General features: G+C 48.6%; 1 protein-coding gene across 1 annotated transcript in view; it reads left to right on the top strand.

Annotated features, from left to right (window-relative positions):
* Positions 1-19,700, top strand: part of znf341 (zinc finger protein 341) — a 58,764-nt gene that overhangs the window by 13,096 nt on the left and 25,968 nt on the right. Inside the window, exons 4-11 of the mRNA XM_068048642.1 lie at positions 692-844; positions 2,916-3,125; positions 4,750-4,951; positions 5,894-5,978; positions 7,762-7,949; positions 12,383-12,567; positions 15,452-15,660; positions 18,474-18,570. Coding sequence (XP_067904743.1) covers positions 692-844; positions 2,916-3,125; positions 4,750-4,951; positions 5,894-5,978; positions 7,762-7,949; positions 12,383-12,567; positions 15,452-15,660; positions 18,474-18,570 — 1,329 coding nt within the window. The remainder of the gene's footprint in view (positions 1-691; positions 845-2,915; positions 3,126-4,749; positions 4,952-5,893; positions 5,979-7,761; positions 7,950-12,382; positions 12,568-15,451; positions 15,661-18,473; positions 18,571-19,700) is intronic.

The raw sequence follows: 19,700 nt of genomic DNA on the forward strand, positions 1-19,700 counted from the left end.
CTGAGGGAGCGCCGCACTGTCGGAGGGTCAGTACTGAGGGAGCGCCGCACTGTCGGAGGGTCAGTACTGAGGGTGCGCCGCACTGTCGGAGTGTCAGTACTGAGGGAGCGCCGCACTGTCGGAGGGTCATTACTGAGGGAGCGCCGCACTGTCAGAGGGTCAGTACTGAGGGAGTGCTGCAATGTTGGAGGTGCCGTCTTTCAGATGAGATGTTAAATCGAGGCCCCTCAGGTGAATCTAAAAGATCCCATGACAGTATTGACAAGAGTTGGGGAGTTGGATTAATTAGATAGCACTTTCACAGAGCCAGCACAGACACGATGGGCCGAATGGCATGCTTCTGCGCTGTATCATTCTGTTGTCCTAATCAGGTTGCTGTTTGTGGGATCTTGCTGTGCGCAAATTGGCCGTTGCGTTTCCTACTTTACAGCAGTGACTCCACTTCATTGGCTGTGAAGTGCTTTGGTATGTCCCGGGGCAAAAGGCGCTATATAAATGCAAGTCTGTCTTCAATTTGTTCTTTGTGTCTCAGACAGTTTGTGTCGTTGTGACAGCTGATTGGCGTTGCCATGATGAAGCTACTTCTGTAAATGATTCCCACTCATTGCCAATCCGGTCTGTGACTGGGAATATTAACGAGATTTCTCCTTTTCATTCTCTCCTCGCACTTTCCCTCCACGACATGGTGCAGCAAGTCTCGACCTACATCACTGTGCCTCACTCCCCACTGACACAGGCACTGGTGCAAGGAAACATCATTGTCAGTGATGATGTGTTAATGTCCGCTGTGTCTGCTTTCACCTCTCTCGATCAGTCCATGACCGCCTTGCAGCCGCCGGTGCAGGTACGTGCCACGGTGGTGGGGGGGGGGGGGTCACAACCCCTCCACCACAGCTCGCATACCAATGGGGTGGGAGTCATCCAGGAAATGACCCGTTCTCAGACGGAGGGCAGTTTTTTGGAATGGGAGGGGGCGTTCGGATAGCATCTGAAAAGCACAAAGTGTTCGGGTTTAACTCAATCGAGCTCCTGTTTCTGAAGCCCTGGACTGGATAGAAGGGTATTTGTATTTAACAATCCATTAGTCCTGAGTTTGGGAGTCATGGATAATGACATCACAGTGGAGGGAGGGAAGGTGTGGCCTTTTAGGAGAGAAAGCAGGAAGCACTTTATCACACAGGGTCATAGAAATTCGGAACTTAATCACTGAAAAGATGTGATGTTGAAGATCGACTGGGGTTACAGTCTCAGGATAAGGGGGGTTGGCCATCTCGAACGGAGATGAAGAGAAGATTCATTCAGAGGGTTGTGAATCTTTGTAATTCCCTACCCCCCGAGGGCTCTGGAGGCTCTGTCATTGAGGATGTTCAAGATTGAGATCAATAGATGTTGAGGGAACTGATGGGGATACGGCAGGAAAGAGCAGCTGAGGAATGAGGTCTCCCGTGATCTTGCTGAATGCTGGAACAGACACGAAGGGCTAAATGACCTCCTCCAGTTTCTGTATTTCCAGGATTTCTGTCCGTGGTGTGAAACTGGAATTCTAGAACAGCCCATTCCTGCTTTTAGCTGATTTTAGCGAAGTGTGGGCAATTTCTCTAACGGACACCAGCTCCCCACTAGGCAGCAAGTTGGAAATGACCCCCAGGTTTATTGCCCTCTTAGTTGGGAGGGAGAGGGTTAATCCCCATCTCCGAGCTTCCCATTTTGGCACAAGGAGGAGGATAGTTAGATTTGGGAGCATTTTAATCGCATTTTTCCCTGGAATCTCAGCAATTCATTGAAGCCTCCGCGCGATGCACCATGTGGAGAATATTTCAGTGAGTGAGTGGTCAGTCTGTAAATCAGGTACCCGGGGGGGGTGGAGGGATAGTGGAAACGGACTCTGTCCATTCATTCAGATACAGATTGCAAAGGTTTTCAGAAAGTAACATTTTGAAATATTGTGTATTTGAAACGTGATGTGTGGTGAGAGTAACATGGCCTGGGGAGGAACCGATGACTTTACCACCTTTGGTTCTCACAACTCTCCCCACTGGGAATTCCTCAGCTGGAGCAGGATTTTCCTGGCCCCACGGAGACGGGGGAGGGGTGGGGAACTGCATCGGAACGGCTCACTGGTACGTTCCCGCCTCTGGGAAGGTTTCCCGGGTCAGCTGCCTGCTCCACGGGTGGGCAGATAATTTGTGTAATTAAAGCCCACTTAGGGGAATTTACCGATGTTGGAATGGACCCCACTGCTCAGAGTGGAGCCTCCCGGCGGCAGGCCAGGGGGCAGAGCCGGACTCTCCATGCACTGATGACAGGGCTGTGAGGGTGAAAGGCTACAGCTCTGTTTGTGAATACTCCTGAGGAGGGCTTTCCCTTCCCCCCCCCCCCACCCCCAACACTGATGGCCCTACCGACTTTGAACCTTCTTAATTCATCACTTCTGTGCAGGCAGCCGAGGTGTCCTCGCACTCTCCTCCCTCCCTCGGCAGTGACCACCTCTCCTGGTGGGGCCGCGGGCTGGGCGTTGCTGTGGACCCTCTGATTGGGTCTGTAGCAGTGCGAGTCTGCCTGCTGTCCTTATTTGGCATCAGACTCCCGGGCACAGCTTCTTAATTGGCCGTCTCCATGTAGATCGTCACTGAGGTCCTGCCACGGCCACTTCGGGAATCCCCCGACCCAGGATTGAGCCTTGCCCGGGGTTCCCAGGGTCTGGAGTTTGGCGAGATTGGGTAAAGTGATTGATTGCTAGAGATCGATTACTGCAATTACACAACAAATCCATTATCGTTGTATTCGATGGACTTTTATCATGCAGTGAGTTTGTTTTTCCTGAGAGAATCCATCATTGACTCGGGTCGAAGTTGTGTCTTTTTAAAAAATAATCAATTAGATTTTCTCTGTGTGTTTTTAACTCTGTTCTGCAGAGCAGTCATAACATGCACCCGGGGGCCTCGTACATCCCCCCACCTCCTCCTCCACCTCCTCCCCCGCCTCCTCCAGCCGCCATGACCCCACATGTTCAGCCCAGCTCCAATGGGAATGCCGTGGTGCAGGTCTACAGTACACTGGCCGCAATGAACGGCAACTCCACCGAGGGACAGTCGCTGGCAATGCAGAACTTCCAACAGATTCAGGTACCCACCTATTCAAGGGCGATAGGCTTCAGGCAGCGGTGCGAATATCTTTGATTATTTTGGACTGCGGGATAAGTAGGACAGGAGATGAAGCAGGGAGGCTGACAGGATGGTGTGACACTCAGTGATTTCACACCAAGGAGGCCATTTGGACCATTGTGCCTGTGCTGGCTCTTGGAAAGAGCTTTCCAATTATTCCCAGCCCCCCTGCTCTTTCCCCATTGCCCTGAAAATCTTTACTTTTCAAGTGTTTGTTCAATTCAATTCTGAAAATTATTATCTCTGTTCATTTATGTCCCAAAAAGCTTGGAATTGGATAGTCAGTGGGGGACCAGCCCCTCTGACCCCACTCACCCAGTCCGTCCCACTGACCAATCCCACTGCCTCCACTCTCCCAGTCCGTCCCTCTGACCAATCCCACTGCCCCCACTCTCCCAGTCCGTCCCTCTGACCAATCCCACTGCCCCCACTCTCCCAGTCCGTCCCTCTGACCAATCCCACTGCCCCCACTCTCCCAGTCCGTCCCTCTGACCAATCCCACTGACCCCACTCTCCCAGTCCGTCCCTCTGACCAATCCCACTGCCCCCACTCTCCCAGTCCGTCCCTCTGACCAATCCCACTGCCCCCACTCTCCCAGTCCGTCCCACTGACCAATCCCACTGGCCCCACTCTCCCAGTCCGTCCCTCTGACCAATCCCACTGCCCCCACTCTCCCAGTCCGTCCCTCTGACCAATCCCATGCCCCTGCTCTCCTAGTCCATCCCTCAGACCAATCCCACTGCCCCCACTCTCCCTGTCCGTCCCTCTGACCAATCCCACTGCCCCTACTCTCCCAGTCGCCCTGTAGCTCAATCAGCTTTAAATATACGGAACCCGCGAATGTTACACTTGGGCTGTTGTACGTTTTCTGTTCAGACAGGATCCTGGTAACAGGCTGCAGCTCGTTCTTGACTGGTTCTTGGCTCCTGATTGCTTCACCTGAGCCTGAATTTTGGGTGTCTTGCTGTCTGAGGCCCTTTGCTGATCAGCAGTGAACTGCGTGTCACGGTTTTGTTTGAAATAATTTTCAATAGATCCTTTTCTGTTTCTCTCATAGTCCCCTCTAGTAGGGAGATACAGTTTGTAAAACACAGAAACAGGCCATTCGGCCCAAGTGCTCCACACGAGCCTCCTCCCACCCCTTTTTCTCTCTCGTGCCTTTATGCAGCTTGCTGTGGCAGCGAGTTCCACTTTCTCACCATTCTCTGGGTAAAGACGTTTCTCCTGAATTCCTGACTGCATTTATTGGTGACTGTTTTATATTTATGTCCCCTGGTTTTTGACTCAACCCACAAGTGGATACATCTCTATGTCTCCTCTATCAAACCCCTACATAATTTTAAAGTCCTCTATCAGGTCAGACCTCAGCCTTCTCTTTTCTGAAGACTCCCAGCCTGTTGTGTTTTTCCATTTTATCTGAGTCCTGTAACCGGCTTATTTGAGCGCGCTCTGCGTACTCGCTCTGCGTACTCGCTCTGCGTACTCGCTCTGCGTACTCGCTCTGCGTACTCGCTCTGCGTACTCGCTCTGCGTACTCGCTCTGCGTACTCGCTGCAGTCACTGCTCTTTCTGTTGGTTGTACAGATTCCGAGTCAGTGTGTGGAGAGCTCACCATTTACCACTCCACCCGTCTACAGTCCGGGGAAGCAAGGCTTCAAAACCAAAACCAGCAGCATCATCTCCACCTCGGCACTGAACCCCAACACCAACCCCAACGACCTCCACACGTTCGATTCCGACAGCGGGAAGAACAGGCTTTCCAAAGACACCATGGGCATTCCGGAAGGTAAGGGCCCCAACACCAGCAGGAATTGATACTTCAGTCTCACTCCTGCCTTTCAGGCAGAAAGCTGTGGCTTCAAATTCCACTATGGAGACTAGAGCACGAAACCTAGGCTGACACATGATTGCATTACTGAGGGCGTGCTGCACTGTCAGAGGTACCGTCTTCCCCATTGCATTACTGAGGGCGTGCTGCACTGTCAGAGGTACCGTCTTCCCCATTGCATTACTGAGGGCGTGCTGCACTGTCAGAGGTATCGTCTTCCCTATTGCATTACTGAGGGCGTGCTGCACTGTCAGAGGTACCGTCTTCCCTATTGCATTACTGAGGGCGTGCTGCACTGTCAGAGGTACTGTCTTCCCCATTGCATTACTGAGGGCGTGCTGCACAGTCAGAGGTACCGTCTTCCCTATTGCATTACTGAGGACGTGCTGCACTGTCAGAGGTACCGTCTTCACCATTGCATTACTGAGGGCGTGCTGCACTGTCAGAGGTACCGTCTTTCGGATGAGACGTTAAACTGAGGCCCCATCTGACCTCTCTGGTGGACATAAATGATCCCATGAGACAAAGAGAGCAGGCGGAGATCTCCCTGGGCCAATATTTATCTCTCAACCGCCATATAAACAGGTTACACAGTTACTGTCACTTTGCTGTTTGTGGGAGGGGTCAGTGTGAGTGTAACAGGGATCCAGGGTGGGTGGGTGCTAGAGGGGTGGTTAGGGAGCAGTTGTCATCTTCCTCATGGAGTTGCCTGTCTCACTGCCTCTCCTGCATTGCATTGTGTCTGGGCTGCAGGTCCCTCCAGTGAAGAGTTGGAGTGTAGGTGAGAGCTCCTGAAAACATTGTGCACGAGTCAAGAATCAATGATATAAACTGATAGAAAGGAGCGATGGGAAATGGAAATCGGAGTGAGTGCCGCAAACTTTTTCCTTTGTGTTTCAGGAAAAGGGAAATTGCAAAAGCTCAAATGCAACTATTGCAACAAGCTGTTTACCAAGAACTTTGATCTCCAGCAGCACATCAGAAGGTACAAGGGTCAGTTTCCTTACAGAACATGGTCTAAGGGATAGGAAGCACCAAAAGCCTTGCCTCTCCTGACTAGCTTCTTATAGATTCTCACAACACAGCAGGAGGCTGTTCAGCCCATCGTGCCTAGATCAGCTCTTTGCTATTCCATTAGTCTCGTTTCCCTGTTCTTTCCCCGTTGCCTTGCAAATTTCTCCCCTTCAAGTATTTATCCAATTTCCTTTTGAAAGTTACTATTGAATCCGCTTCGAACGCCCTTTCAGGCAGCACATTCCAGATCACAACAACTCACTGCGTAAAAAACAATTCTCCTCATGTCACCTCTGCTTCTTTTGCCAATTATCTTACATCTTTGTCTTCTGTTTACCGACCCTCCTGCCACTGGAAACGGTTTCTCCTTATTTACTCTGTCAAAGCTCCTCAGGATTTTGAACACTTTTTTCAAATTGCCCCTCAACCTACTCAAAAGATCAATCCCAGCTTCTCCAGTCTCTCCCCTTAACTGAAGTCCCTCATCCCTGGCACGGTTCTGATAAATCTCCACCGCACCCTCGACATCCTTCTGGAACCCAATACTCCAGCTGAGGTCTAACCAGTGTTTTATAAAGTTTAACGAAGGTGCTGGAAGTAATGATGAAAAGTACTTTTACAGTATCAGTACTGCCTCTCCCCTCCCTGTGGATTAAGACATGGATATTTCTATGAGCAAGCGTGCCCTGTGGGCTTACTTCATTTATAGAATTGCCCCATTGCGGCTGATGTCCCATTAAATCCCCTGAGGAATATTTCTGCGTTAGTACTCTCTGATCTCCAGGGCAGTCTGTGGGATCATCACCCCTCCCCTTCACATTGTAGCCCCAGCAAACGAGCCACTGGGCTCCATTTTTATGTCAGTAACTGGTGCATGTGAGAACTGAGCATCTTGTTAATGGCAGGTTTTGATCAGGAGATGGGGGAGGGGGTCCCCTGTCTGCAGAGTGGTTGGGAGGGGGGGGTGTGGGGGGCACCACCTCCATTTTGATGGAGCCTCACAATTGCACTGCGCGTGACCGCTGCACCTCGGCCTGCGTCAGACCCAGCCTCCATCTTCTGTCAGGAGAGCACGTTGACCTGCCATGCCCCTGCACCTTTCTCAGTCCTAGCTCAGTGGGTCAGGAGGTTGTGGATTCAAGTCGCACTCCAGAGACTTGCACACAAAATCCGGGCTGACGCTCCGAGTGCAGTACTGAGGGTGCGCTGCGCTGTCAGAGGTGCTGTCTTTCGAATGAGGCGTTAAACTGAGGTCCCTTCATCCAGCCCAGGTTAATGTAAAAGATCCCATGGCACTATTTGAAGAGGGGGGGAATGCTGACCGATTATATAACCCTTAATGAACATCATTAAAATGAAACCGTCTGTGTGGTCATTATCTTGTGGCTGTTCGTGGGAGCTTTCTGTACATAAATTGGCTGCCGTATTTCCTAAATTACAACAATGACTACACTTCAGTAGCACTTCATTGACTGTAAAGTGCTTTGGAATGTCCTATGGTTGTGAAAGGTGCTGTAGAATACAAGTCTCTTTCTTTCATGGCCTATCTCACAGGGTTTATGTTAAAGGTCGGGATCTCAAGGAGTTCTCTGTATCATCGTCCCTGAAGTCTAGATTTGCAGCTCCCATGTTGTGCCGTTTCTTTTGGTAAATTGTAGCAAAGTCCGCTGAACTGTTTTAAGTTGGAATGCCATGTAACCTTTGGTTTTCCTGATTGACCTCTGACCTCTTTTCCCCTCTCTCTATTTCGGCAGCCACACGGGGGAGAAGCCATTCCAGTGCATTGTTTGTGGCCGAGCCTTTGCTCAGAAATCGAATGTCAAAAAGCACATGCAGACCCACAAGGTGTGGCCAGCAGGGGTCTCCCGGTCCTCGGTCTCTGTCCAGGTGGTGACCGTCAATTCGGAAGACACAGGCAACCCAGAGGAGAGTGAGGTCACAGGTCAGTCGCAGATCTGCAGTGCAGGCGAGCAGCCTTTTTGAACACGTGTCAGGAATTCGAAACGCTCTGAGCTCTTTCCAAGCTCTCTTTGTGTCTTAATCCTGGGGAACAGAATCTTTCTGAGCTCCCAGCCAGACGCAGCTTAAAATGTGTAGGCAGATTCCAAAACTCGGGGTCACCAATATAAGAAAGTCACTGATTAAATCTAACAAGGAATTCAAAAGAATTACACGAGTAATAGCAGAATTGAGAGGTTTAGACATTGCTGGAAAGATTGAACTTGCTGGAGATCTTTTCTCTAGAAATGGCAAGGCTGAGGTGTGCCTTTAGTTGTAGGGAAAATACTTGAGTCTATATTAAGGAAGTTTTCTAAAGGGGATGAGATGTCTGATACATTTGTTAGAGATTTTTGAGGGTGTAACTGACAGGATAGATAAAGGAGAACCTCGAGATGTAGTGTATTTGGATTTCCAAAAGGCATTTGATAAGGTGCCACCTAAAAGGTTATTGCAGAGGATAAGGGCTTATGGTGATGGGGGTAACATATCAGCACAGATAGAGGATTGGTTAACAGACAGAAAGCGGAGAGTAGGGATAAACAGGGCATTTTCAAGTTGGCAGGCTGTGACTAGGATCAGTGCTGGAGCCTCAGCTATTTACAAACTATATTAATGACTTAGATGAAGGGACTGAGAGTAATGTATCTAAGTTTGCTGATGATCCAAATCTAGGTGGGAATGTAAGCTGTGAGGAGGACACAAAAAGGATGCAAAGAGATATAGACAGGTTAAGTCTATAGGTGGCAAGAAGGTGCAGATGGAGTATAACGTGAGAAAATGTGAGGTTGTACACTTTGGTAGGAAGAATAAAAAAGCAGAATAATTTTTAAATGCTGATGTTCAGAGAGACTTGGATGTGCTCATACAAAGAACACAGGAAGTGAGTATGCAGGTACAGCAAGCAATTAGGAAGGTGAATGACATGTTAACCTTTATTGCAAGGGGATTGGAATACAAGAATAAAGAAGTTTTGTTGCAATTGTACAGGCCTTTGGTAAGACCACACATGGAATACTGTGCGCACTTTTGGTCTTCATATCTAAGGAAGGATGTACTTGCATTGGAGGCTGTACAGTGAAGGTTCATTAGATTGGTCACTGGAATGAGAGGGTTGTCCTATGATAGGCTGAGTAAATTGGGTCTATACTTTCTGGAGTTTAGAAGAATGAGAGGTGATCAGAGTTCATGATGTAGATTAGCATAGATAGAGGATTGGTTAGCTAACAGGAAGCAGATAGTAGGGATAAATGGGTCTTTTTCAGGTTGGCAGGATGTGAATACTGGAGTGTCACAAGGATCAGTGCTGGGGCCTCAACTATTTACAATTTATATCAATAACTTGGATGAAGGGACCGAATGTATGTATTTGCAGATGGCATAAAGATAGGTAGGTAATAAAAACAAGAAATGCTGGAAATACTCAGTGGGTCTGGCAGCATCTGTGGAGAGAGAAGCAGAGTTAATGTTTCAGAACTGATCAAGGGTCACAGACCTGAAACGTTAACTCTGCTTCTCTCTCCACAGATGCTGCCAGACCTGCTGAGTATTTCCAGCATTTCCTGTTTTTATTTCAGATTTCCAGCATCTGCAGTATTTTTCTTTTGTATATAGGTAAGAGGGTATGTTGTCAAGAGGACATAAAGAGTCTACAAAGGGATATAGATAGGTAAGTGAGAGGGCAAACACTTGGCTGCTGAGAAAATGTGGACTTGTCCACTTTGGCAGGAAGAATCGAAAAGCAGTATACTGTTTTAATGGAGAGAGATTGCAGAACTCTACGGTACAGAAGGATCAGGGTGTCCTGGTACATGAAACACAAAAAGGTAACATGCAGGTACAGTAAGTGATTAGGAAGGCAAATAGAATGTTGTTGTTTATCGCAAGGGGCATGGGATATAAAGGAAAGTTTTGCTACAGTTGTACAGGGTGTTGGTGACCACATCTGGAATACTGTGTACACTTTTGGTTTCCTTACTTAAAGGACAAAATTGCTTTAGAAGCAATTCAGAGAAGGTTCACTTGACTGATTCCTGGGATGAGGGGCTATCGTATGAGGAAAGGTTGGACAGGTTGGGTCTGTATCCATTGGAGTTTGGAAGAATGAGAGGTGATCTTATTGAAACATGTAAGATCCTGAGGGGACTTGACAGGGTGGATGTTGAAAGGATGTTTCCCCTTGTGGAAGAGACTAGAACCAGGGGACACAGTTTAAAAATACGGGGTCGCCCATTTCGGACGGAAATGAGGAAAAATGTTTTATCTCAGATGGTTGTTAGTCTGTGCAGTTCTCTTCCCCAGAAAGCTGTAGAGGTTGGGTCATTGAATACATTCAAGGCTGAGTTAGATAGTGTTTTGATTGACAAGGGAGTCAAGGGTTAGGGGGGCAGACAGGAAAGTGGAGTTGAGGCCACAATTAGATCAGTCATGATCTTCTCAAATGGCGGAGCAGGCACCAGGGGCTGAATGGCCTACTCCTAATTTAAATGTTTGTGTGTTCATCTCGGGACTTGACAGAGTCTACTGTGAAAGGATTTTTCCCTGGGCTGGAGAGTCTAGAACTAGGGATCATAGTTTTGGATTAAGTGGGCGGCCATTTAGGACTGAGATGAGCAGGATTTTCCTCACTTGGGGGAGTTGTGGATCTTTGGAATTCTCTACCTCCGAGAGCTCTGGATGTTCAGTCATTGAGTATACTGAAAACTGAGATCGATAGATTATTGAACTCTTGGGGAATTGACAGATATGGCATGATGTAGAATATCAGCCATGATCGTACTGAATGGTGGAGCAGGCTCGAGGGGATGAATGGCCCACTCCTGCTCCTAGTTCTTATTTCTTATGTTTGCAAATATAAAGGATTTTTGACAGGGAAGACTTAGAGGATATGTTTCCAATTGTGGGAGAATCCTAAACTGGGGGCCACAGATATAAACTAGTCACTATTAAATCCAATAGGGAATTCATGAGAAACTTCTTCACCTGGAGAATGGTGAGAATGTAGTTGAGGTGCATAGTATAGATACATTTAAGGGGAACCTGAATAAACACATGAGGGAGAAAGGAATTTGTTGATGGGGTGAGATGAAGTAGGGATTGGAGGAGGCTCATGTGGAGCATAAACACCAGCATAGACCAGTTGGGCCAAATGGCCTGTTTCTGTTCTGTAAATTCTGTGTAATAAAGTTTCCGTATTCGGCTCCTAACAACTTACCTCGGCTCCAACCAGCACTTCTTATAAAGCCTAGTGTGATATTTATTTCCATTTCCCTCACCAGCCTGCCTGTGGCCTCGAACAGAGTTTGCCAGCTGGCGTTTTGTGCTATTGTGCCGTACCTCTTCGGAAGCAGTTTGAGATCCTCTTGCACATAATCCAGGCTGACACTCCAGTGCAGTACTGAGGGAGTGCTTTCAGATAAGACATTAAACCGAGACCCGGTCTGCCCTCTCAGGTGAACGTAAAAGATCCCATGGCACTATTTTGAAGTCGGAGCAGGGGAATTCTCCCTGGTATCCTGGCCAATATTTATCCATCAATCAACATCCTAAACAAGATTTTCTGTCCATTTATCTTATTGCTGTTTGTGGGATCTTGCTGTGTGCAAATTGGCTGCTGCATTTCCTACCTTACAACAGTGACTGCAATTCATTGGCTGTAAAAAGTGGCTACAGCTTGTGTTTATATCATACCTTTCAAAGCATATTTTCTGAATGTGAATGACTGCACGATGAGAGTGCGGTGACACACTGGGTTTGACGGTGTCCATTCACATCCCTGCACTGGGTTCAAACCAGCTCTGGCTGGGAGGGTGTGGGGATGGGGTGGTGAAAGTCCTTTCTCTCCGCTGTGTAAAATGGGTTTTTTGAGCACTCTCGTTCTAGTTTTTATTTACAGCACAGGACAAGATAATATAACCTTGAAGTTGGAGCCAAGCCATTCAGGAGAGAATTCAGGAAACATTTCTTTACGCCAACGGTGGTTGGAGTGTAAAACACTCTCCCACAACAAGCTGTAGGTCCAAGGACAATGAATAATTTTAAATCTGAGTTTGATTTTTTTTTTTTTGCTAGCCAAGGGTATTAACGGATATGGAACCAAGACAGGTGGATCACGGAACAGCCTCGAGGGGCTGAATGGCCGACAGCTGTGTTACTCATTGGCAGATTTACTGGAAAGTTGCAGATGGCAGGGTTGGGAAAGTGAGACTGGGCGAGTGGACGGTATTTGGAGGTTACAGCAGTATCTGACCAATGAAACATGGCGGTGGGAGGACTGGGGGAAATTGGGAGTACCTTGAATGAAGTTGTCAGATGTCTTTAACAAGCCCTTGTTATCTCTCCCCCCCCCCCCACCCCCTTTCTGGTTTACATTTAAAGCGGAATTATCAGAAAACACTGAGCAGCTTCCGCACCAGAATTCTGCCAGTCCGCCGGGAGACAGCAGTGGGAAGACGAAGCAGATGGTGATGATTGACAGCTCGTACCAGTGTCAGTTTTGTCCCTGTAAATTCATCTCTTATTTCCAGCTCAAGTCGCACATGATCCAGCACAAGAACCAACAGGTACCTGCCGCTGCTCCCTGCCCCTTGTACCTGCCGCTGCTCCCTGCCTCGTGTACCTGTCGCTGCTCCCTGCCTCGTGTACCTGTCGCTGCTCCCTGCCTCTTGTACCTGTCGCTGCTCCCTGCCTCTTGTACCTGTCGCTGCTCCCTGCCTCTTGTACCTGTCGCTGCTCCCTGCCTCTTGTACCTGTCGCTGCTCCCTGCCTCTTGTACCTGTCGCTGCTCCCTGCCTCTTGTACCTGTCGCTGCTCCCTGCCTCTTGTACCTGTCGCTGCTCCCTGCCTCTTGTACCTGTCGCTGCTCCCTGCCCCTTGTACCTGTCGCTGCTCCCTGCCCCTTGTACCTGTCGCTGCTCCCTGCCTCTTGTACCTGTCGCTGCTCCCTGCCTCTTGTACCTGTCGCTGCTGCCTGCCTCTTGTACCTGTCGCTGCTCCCTGCCCCGTGTACCTGTCGCTGCTCCCTGCCCCGTGTACCTGTCGCTGCTCCCTGCCCCGTGTACCTGTCGCTGCTCCCTGCCCCGTGTACCTGTCGCTGCTCCCTGCCTCGTGTACCTGTCGCTGCTCCCTGCCTCGTGTACCTGTCGCTGCTCCCTGCCCCTTGTACCTGTCGCTGCTCCCTGCCCCTTGTACCTGTCGCTGCTCCCTGCCCCTTGTACCTGTCGCTGCTCCCTGCCCCTTGTACCTGTCGCTGCTCCCTGCCCCTTGTACCTGTCGCTGCTCCCTGCCCCTTGTACCTGTCGCTGCTCCCTGCCCCTTGTACCTGTCGCTGCTCCCTGCCTCTTGTACCTGTCGCTGCTCCCTGCCCCTTGTACCTGTCGCTGCTCCCTGCCCCTTGTACCTGTCGCTGCTCCCTGCCCCTTGTACCTGTCGCTGCTCCCTGCCCCTTGTACCTGTCGCTGCTCCCTGCCCCTTGTACCTGTCGCTGCTCCCTGCCCCTTGTACCCGCCCATTGGCAGAAGCAGATTCATCCAGAGAGCTGTGAAGCTCTGGTCAGTCAGTCCAGTCGCACGTGGTCAATAAAACATAGGAACAGGAGGAGGCTATTCAGCTGCTCAAACCTGTTCTCCCAGTGGCTTAGATCATGGCCGATCTGCATGTCAACTCCATCAGTAACCGTTAATCCCCTTGCCAAATCTATCAATCTCGATTTTAACATTTTTAATTGTCTCCCCAGCCTCAACAGTTTTTTCAGCGACAGAGTTCCAGATTTCCACTAACCTTTTGTGAGACTTTCTTCCTGTCGTCACCCCTGAATGGCCGAGCTCTCATTTTACAGTTAGAACCCCCTTGTTCTGGACTCCCCAAACCCCCCCCATAGGAAATAGTTTCTCTCTTCCCACCCTATAAATCCTTTAATCATCTTAAACACCTTAATTATATCACCCCTTTAATCTGCCAAACTCAAAGGAACATAAACCTAGTTCATGCAATCTGCCCTCATAATTTACCCCTTTAGCGCTGGTATCAGTCTGGTGAATCCCCTGCACCCCCTGCAAGGCCTGTATATCCTTCCAGTGGTGTGGTGCCCAGAACGGAACACAGTTACTCCAGATAGAGTCTAGCTAGAGATCTGTAGCTGTAACATAACTTTCACCCCTTTTATAGTCCAGCACCAACGAGATGACGACCAATATCCCATTCGCCTTTTTAATTTTTTTTTTTGCCTGCCCACTAGTTTTTATTAATTTCTGTAAATGTCGCCCTAAATCTCTCAGCTCCTCTACACTTCCTGGCTTGGTTAATTGAACCCCAACATTCTTCACTGAGTGTTGGAGTGAATTTAAATTGCTGCTTGTATTAATTTTTATGCCGAGCTCCCAATTAACAGGGCATTGGTGAGGCTACACTTGGAGTGATGTGTGCAGTTTGGGTTTCCTTACTTAAGGAAGGACGTACTTGCCTGGAGGGAGTGCAGCCAAGGTTCATTAGACTATCCCTGGGATCAGGGGTTTGCCCTATGAGGAGAGATGCTGGAGTGTGGGCCTATATTCCCTGGAGATTAGACGAATGAGAGGTGATCTAACTGAAATATATAGGCCTGAATTTTACCTGAATCAAGGCATTCCCCGTGCTGGGACTGAAGGGGGTCCTGAGTCCACGCTCCTGGATGGCAGAACTGCAGGGGGTAATTTTACTGGTGGCAGAGGCTGACCTCTCCGAGCATCAGGCCCGATAGAGGTGGCCACTGCTGAGGCTGCAAGGGAAAAGGGGCTCGAAGGGCAGTTGAGCAATTTTTTTTTTTGAATGGACCGGGTCTAGGCGGGCTCGTGATCACAGGAGTAAACCCTCCAGCAGCAGCACAGAGCCATGGAGGCAGCCAGAAAGATAGGGGCACCCCCCCCCCCACAACCCCACCCAACAACCTGGTCCCCAGAAGCCACTGGGTGGGGGGGTGGGTGGGGCTGTCTCGATGTCTCCCTGGCGGCCCCCCCCCCCCACCTCGGGAAGACATCCTCCCGAAGCTTTCTGCCACCATTTTACCAGCCCTCCCGTCTCCAGACAGCTGGTAAAATTCTGGTCATAAAATCCTCAAGGGGCTTTGACCGGGTGGATGCTGGGAAAATGTGTCCTATGGCTGGGGAGTCCAAAACACGGGGTCGCAGCCTCAGGATAAGGGGTCAATCATTTAGGACTGAGTTGAGGAGAAATATCTTCACTCGGGGTAGTGAGTCTTTGGAATTCTCAATCCCAGTGGGCTGTGGAGGCTCAGTCATTGAATATATTTGAGATTTTTAGATCGATAGATTTTTGGGTATTAAGGGATAGAGGAATAGCGAGGGAAGGTGGGGTCGAGGTAAAAGATCAGTCGTGATCTTGTTGAATGGCGGCACAGGCTCGAAGGGCCGCCTCCAGTTTCTGATACTATGATATGCTCTCCCCTCTCAGGTGTACAAGTGTGTGGTGAAGAATTGCACACAGACCTTTGTGAAGCTTGAGGAGTTTGTCGAACACATCAAGAACCACGATGATGAGATTACGTATCGCTGCCACCTCTGCAGTAAGATCTTCCCATCGCTGTACGAGTTGGGGGTGCACCAGTATTCTCACAACCTGTACCCACAACAAGCGCCCAAGAAAGGCCCCACTTTTTACAGGTGAGGGGATTCCGATTGTCAGTTCCCATAATGGGTAGGAACGTTGCAATCATTAATTTACCCTGGGTCTCAGCGATTGTCCCCCGGCTACAATTCCTCCAAAATATCCAGCCTGCCAGGTCCCAAAAATCGGTTTCTCCAGGTAATGTACCTCCTCCTCGCTGTGTTGGTCAAGATTTATCACCATTCCCCATTCCTGATCCTTTCTTCTCAGGACTCGGAGCTGAATTTCCTTATCTCCCTCTATCTTCCAAATGACCCACCTTCCCCCCCCCCCCCCACTTTACTGTCTTCCAAATTTGAAATCTGTAATCTTGTCACCTCCCCATCGTCAATTCATTTAACGTCTGAGTCTTACAGCATCAGTCTTGGTACTGTCCTCGATTTCCAAAGAGAAACCAAAATGGGGAGTCGAGGGTTGGTGCAGAGAGTGGCTGTGTGACTGTTTGCCACCATTAAGATTTGCATTTATATAGTGCCTTTCATGGCCCCCAAGACATTACAATGAAATAGTTAAATGTATTGTAAAGTAGGAAATGCGACAGCTAGTTTTTACACAGCAAGCTCCCACAAACAACGGTGAGATAATGACCAGATAATCTGATTTTGTGATCTTTGATTGACGGATAAATATTGTCCAGGACACCGGGGAGATCTTTTACGTTCCCTTGAGGGGGCAGACGGGGCCTCGGTTTAATGTCTCATCTGAAAGACTGCACCTCTGACAGTGCAGCACTCACTCGGTACGGCAGTGGGGGTGTCAGCCTTGATTATGTGCTCGTGCTTCTGGGGCGAGGGACTTGAAGCCACAACCTTGACTCCACGGTACGGTTGCTCTGCTCAGCCACACCTGACACCTGAAGAGGTCTGAAGTACCGTGTGCTTTTCCACCTTGAAAGGAGGCAACCGAGAGGGGATCTTGTCTCCAGGCTTATTAAGTAAAGGGCATGGAGAGCATTGCTTCATTTTAATGGGTGACAACAGGAGAAGGAAAGACCAGCTTAAACAGGCAAATTGGCAGAAAACAAACACCATCACCAGCTCCTGGAATGGTCTTGTGAGTGTAGAGTAACAAGTGAAGACCTTTTAAACAGAAAAATGGGGAGGAAACTGTAGCGTTGCTGTTCTGGTAGACTGAGGTTCGATGGGCTGAATGGTGTCTCTCCTCCACATGTCTTCCAATTGGCGGTGTCAGCAATGAGCACCACACTGTGGCGATTGTGTTAGGTTTTCCCGATTTATTTGCCACTATAGCACTGGATTGGTTGGTCAGTCAGTGCTTTGGAGATTACAACTCGCTAGATTCCGTCCCCAGTCCAGGATCTTAGTGACTACTTCCCTGGCTGAATACAGCCGTCTCTACACGGACTGGGCATCCAGGCTGATCTGATCAGAGTGCCGAGCCCCACGGTCTCACTTACCAACTGAAGCACTGCCTGACCTACCCAACCACTGGATATTTTTACCCCTTCCCAATGATTGGTGTGACTCCAATAATGTACAGTGGTATTTTATGAGGTTATACACAGCGCCAGCTCCTATACGTGCCTTAACAGTAGCTTACAGTATGGAACGAGAATTACCACATCCGTGCTCTGCTGGGTAGGGTTCAGGCCCACTTGGTAGCAGTCTTGTAGGAAGCTTTCACCTCAGCTGGGATCATCACTCTCTCTTCATTGGCCCAGCCTCGCCCGGGGATTTCCTCTGTTTGGATCCAGCTCCTCCCACTCATAAAGTCATTATGGCACTGAAGGAGGCCATTCGGCCCATCGAGTCCATGTCGTCTTGTGTGATCGCTGCTGCTGCCTGGTTCTCTTCCAGGGTCAGCCCTTGCTCCTATCCTGGTGAATGTACAGCCTGACTCTGCTGCTGATCTCTCCACTTTTGAGGGTGTTATTGAGGGTGTTCCCTCTTGGGCTCTTTCCAAAGTGTGTGGTGATCAATGAGGCGTCGAGTTTCCCAACAATGGAAGACAAGTTGGCCCACCCCTTATCTCCAACCTTTCGGGGGTGGGGGGGTGGTGGCGGTGCTGTGTGGTCGTCAAGGTGCCAATCTCCTTTTGATGGAACGATCATTGGCCTAAAACATTGTAAAGGGGCTGCTTTCCACTGTACCTCATTCCACTTCTTCCAAGGCTCCAGTCGGCAATTTTGGGCCCACTATCTTACATTCGTAGTCTGGTCTTGGACCTGTTGTCTCATATTTCTTCTTGTTTTCAGGCTAATAATTCTGAGGCCTTTATTGTGAGTAGAGACAGTTCCATGTCCTGCAGCAGGAACTGGGTAATTTGTTAATGTGGCTGTAGTTACTGCTGCATTAGCAACTTCACATTTTTGTTAATTTCATTAAGGACAGAATCCTTATTAACAAGTTTGTAAAGCTGGGAAGTTTTTGGGTTTTATGGTGCCAAACACCCTTGTGTAGGTTAGTTACTTTTGGTTAATTAATGTTTGATTAATACAAAAATGTAATCGTATAAAGATAATGAATGTTGCATATTCAAAAATAAATGTGGTAACAATGAATCAAGGTACATGTGAGATTATAACAAACCTCCTGTTTCTTAATCGTCATCAGGTATATCTTTTATCATCACAGAGGTGATTACACTAAATGCATCTTCAATATAGATTCAACATGTGGTGGATTCGTCTTTCAGCAACTTTCTGACTAATTCCCTGAGAACAGCCATCTCTGCACAAACTGTGACTCCAGTCTGATCTGAGCCCCACAGTCTCACTTACCAACTAAACCACTGACTGACCAAACCAACCACCTTGCCTAATTCCTCTTATTATTTATTTTGTTTGCAGGTGCTCGAGGTGTTTGAGTAAATATTCCACGCCCGAAGCCCTTGAGCATCACCTCCAGACGGCGTCTCACAACTACCCATGTCCGCACTGTCAAAAGGTGAGTACAGACTCGGGTAGTCACTCCGTGTCAACCATCATCGAACAATTGGCCCTCAGCGAGCTTGTGTAGCCAATGTGATGGGACTTTATTCAACTGGCTTCCACCGAGCAAAATGTTTTCTGTTGCATGACTGTAGAGGAAAAGATGTCTGGCGTTTGCAATCTTTCAGTCCCACAAACATGCACATTCATGGGACAGGAAAAGAGCAGTGTCAAGCCTGACTAGATACTTCATCCCTCTCTCACCCTACGCCGCTCCTGCCCGCCCTCTACCCAAACACCGCCCTGCAGGGAAGTAATCTCTTAGGAGATGTAAAAAAAAGAATCCGGAGTCAATAAGGTACAAACTACTCTGGAAAATTTCTTGCCAATCCCCTTGGGTAGTGGAAAACAGTCCAGGAGATCTCACGGATCAAATGTTATCTATAACTTGCCACCTATATAATGTGACCTCTGTCCCAGCCAGCGCCCAGCGTACCCAGCCAGCAATGTATTCCAGCTCCTGTGCCCTCTATCATTTTGCCTGGATTTCACACCTCATTCATTGTGACGCACAGAAAGTTGACGCTTATACTCTAATCTGGTGAGATTTGTAACATTGGTTAAAAAAATTGGTTTGCTTAACAGAACATTGACCAAGGAAAACGAAAAACGTTTGGCCCTGAATCACACCTCAGCGCAGACTGTACTCCTCACATTAACAGTCTCGAGAAACACTCTGTGATCTCTGAGCATAATTAGGCAAAATCCAAATGTTCATGTGTGTTTCTTACTATGTAACAGTGAGTACACTTCAAAATGTATTGAATTGATTGTAAAGAAAGCACTTTGGGACTTTCTGAGGTTGTGAAAGGTGTTATATAAATATACATTCTTTACTCTCTATATACCCAAGTGAATGCTGGAAAACTAGCTTCCTGATGCCTTACATTGCTGAAAAGTATGGTTGGCATAATTGGTATTTAATGGTTGGTGCATTGCCACTGCATTACTACCTGCAATTTCATAAGGTGACCTGAGTCATCTTGGACGTGGAGAGGATTATAAAATCCACTCCTGACTTGTAGGACTAGGAGGAGACCGTTCAGCCCTTCGAGCCTGTTCATCAATTAGATCGTGGCTGATCTG

Source organism: Heterodontus francisci, chromosome 16 (genome assembly GCF_036365525.1).
Source record: "Heterodontus francisci isolate sHetFra1 chromosome 16, sHetFra1.hap1, whole genome shotgun sequence".
NCBI classification, from domain to species: domain Eukaryota; kingdom Metazoa; phylum Chordata; class Chondrichthyes; order Heterodontiformes; family Heterodontidae; genus Heterodontus; species Heterodontus francisci.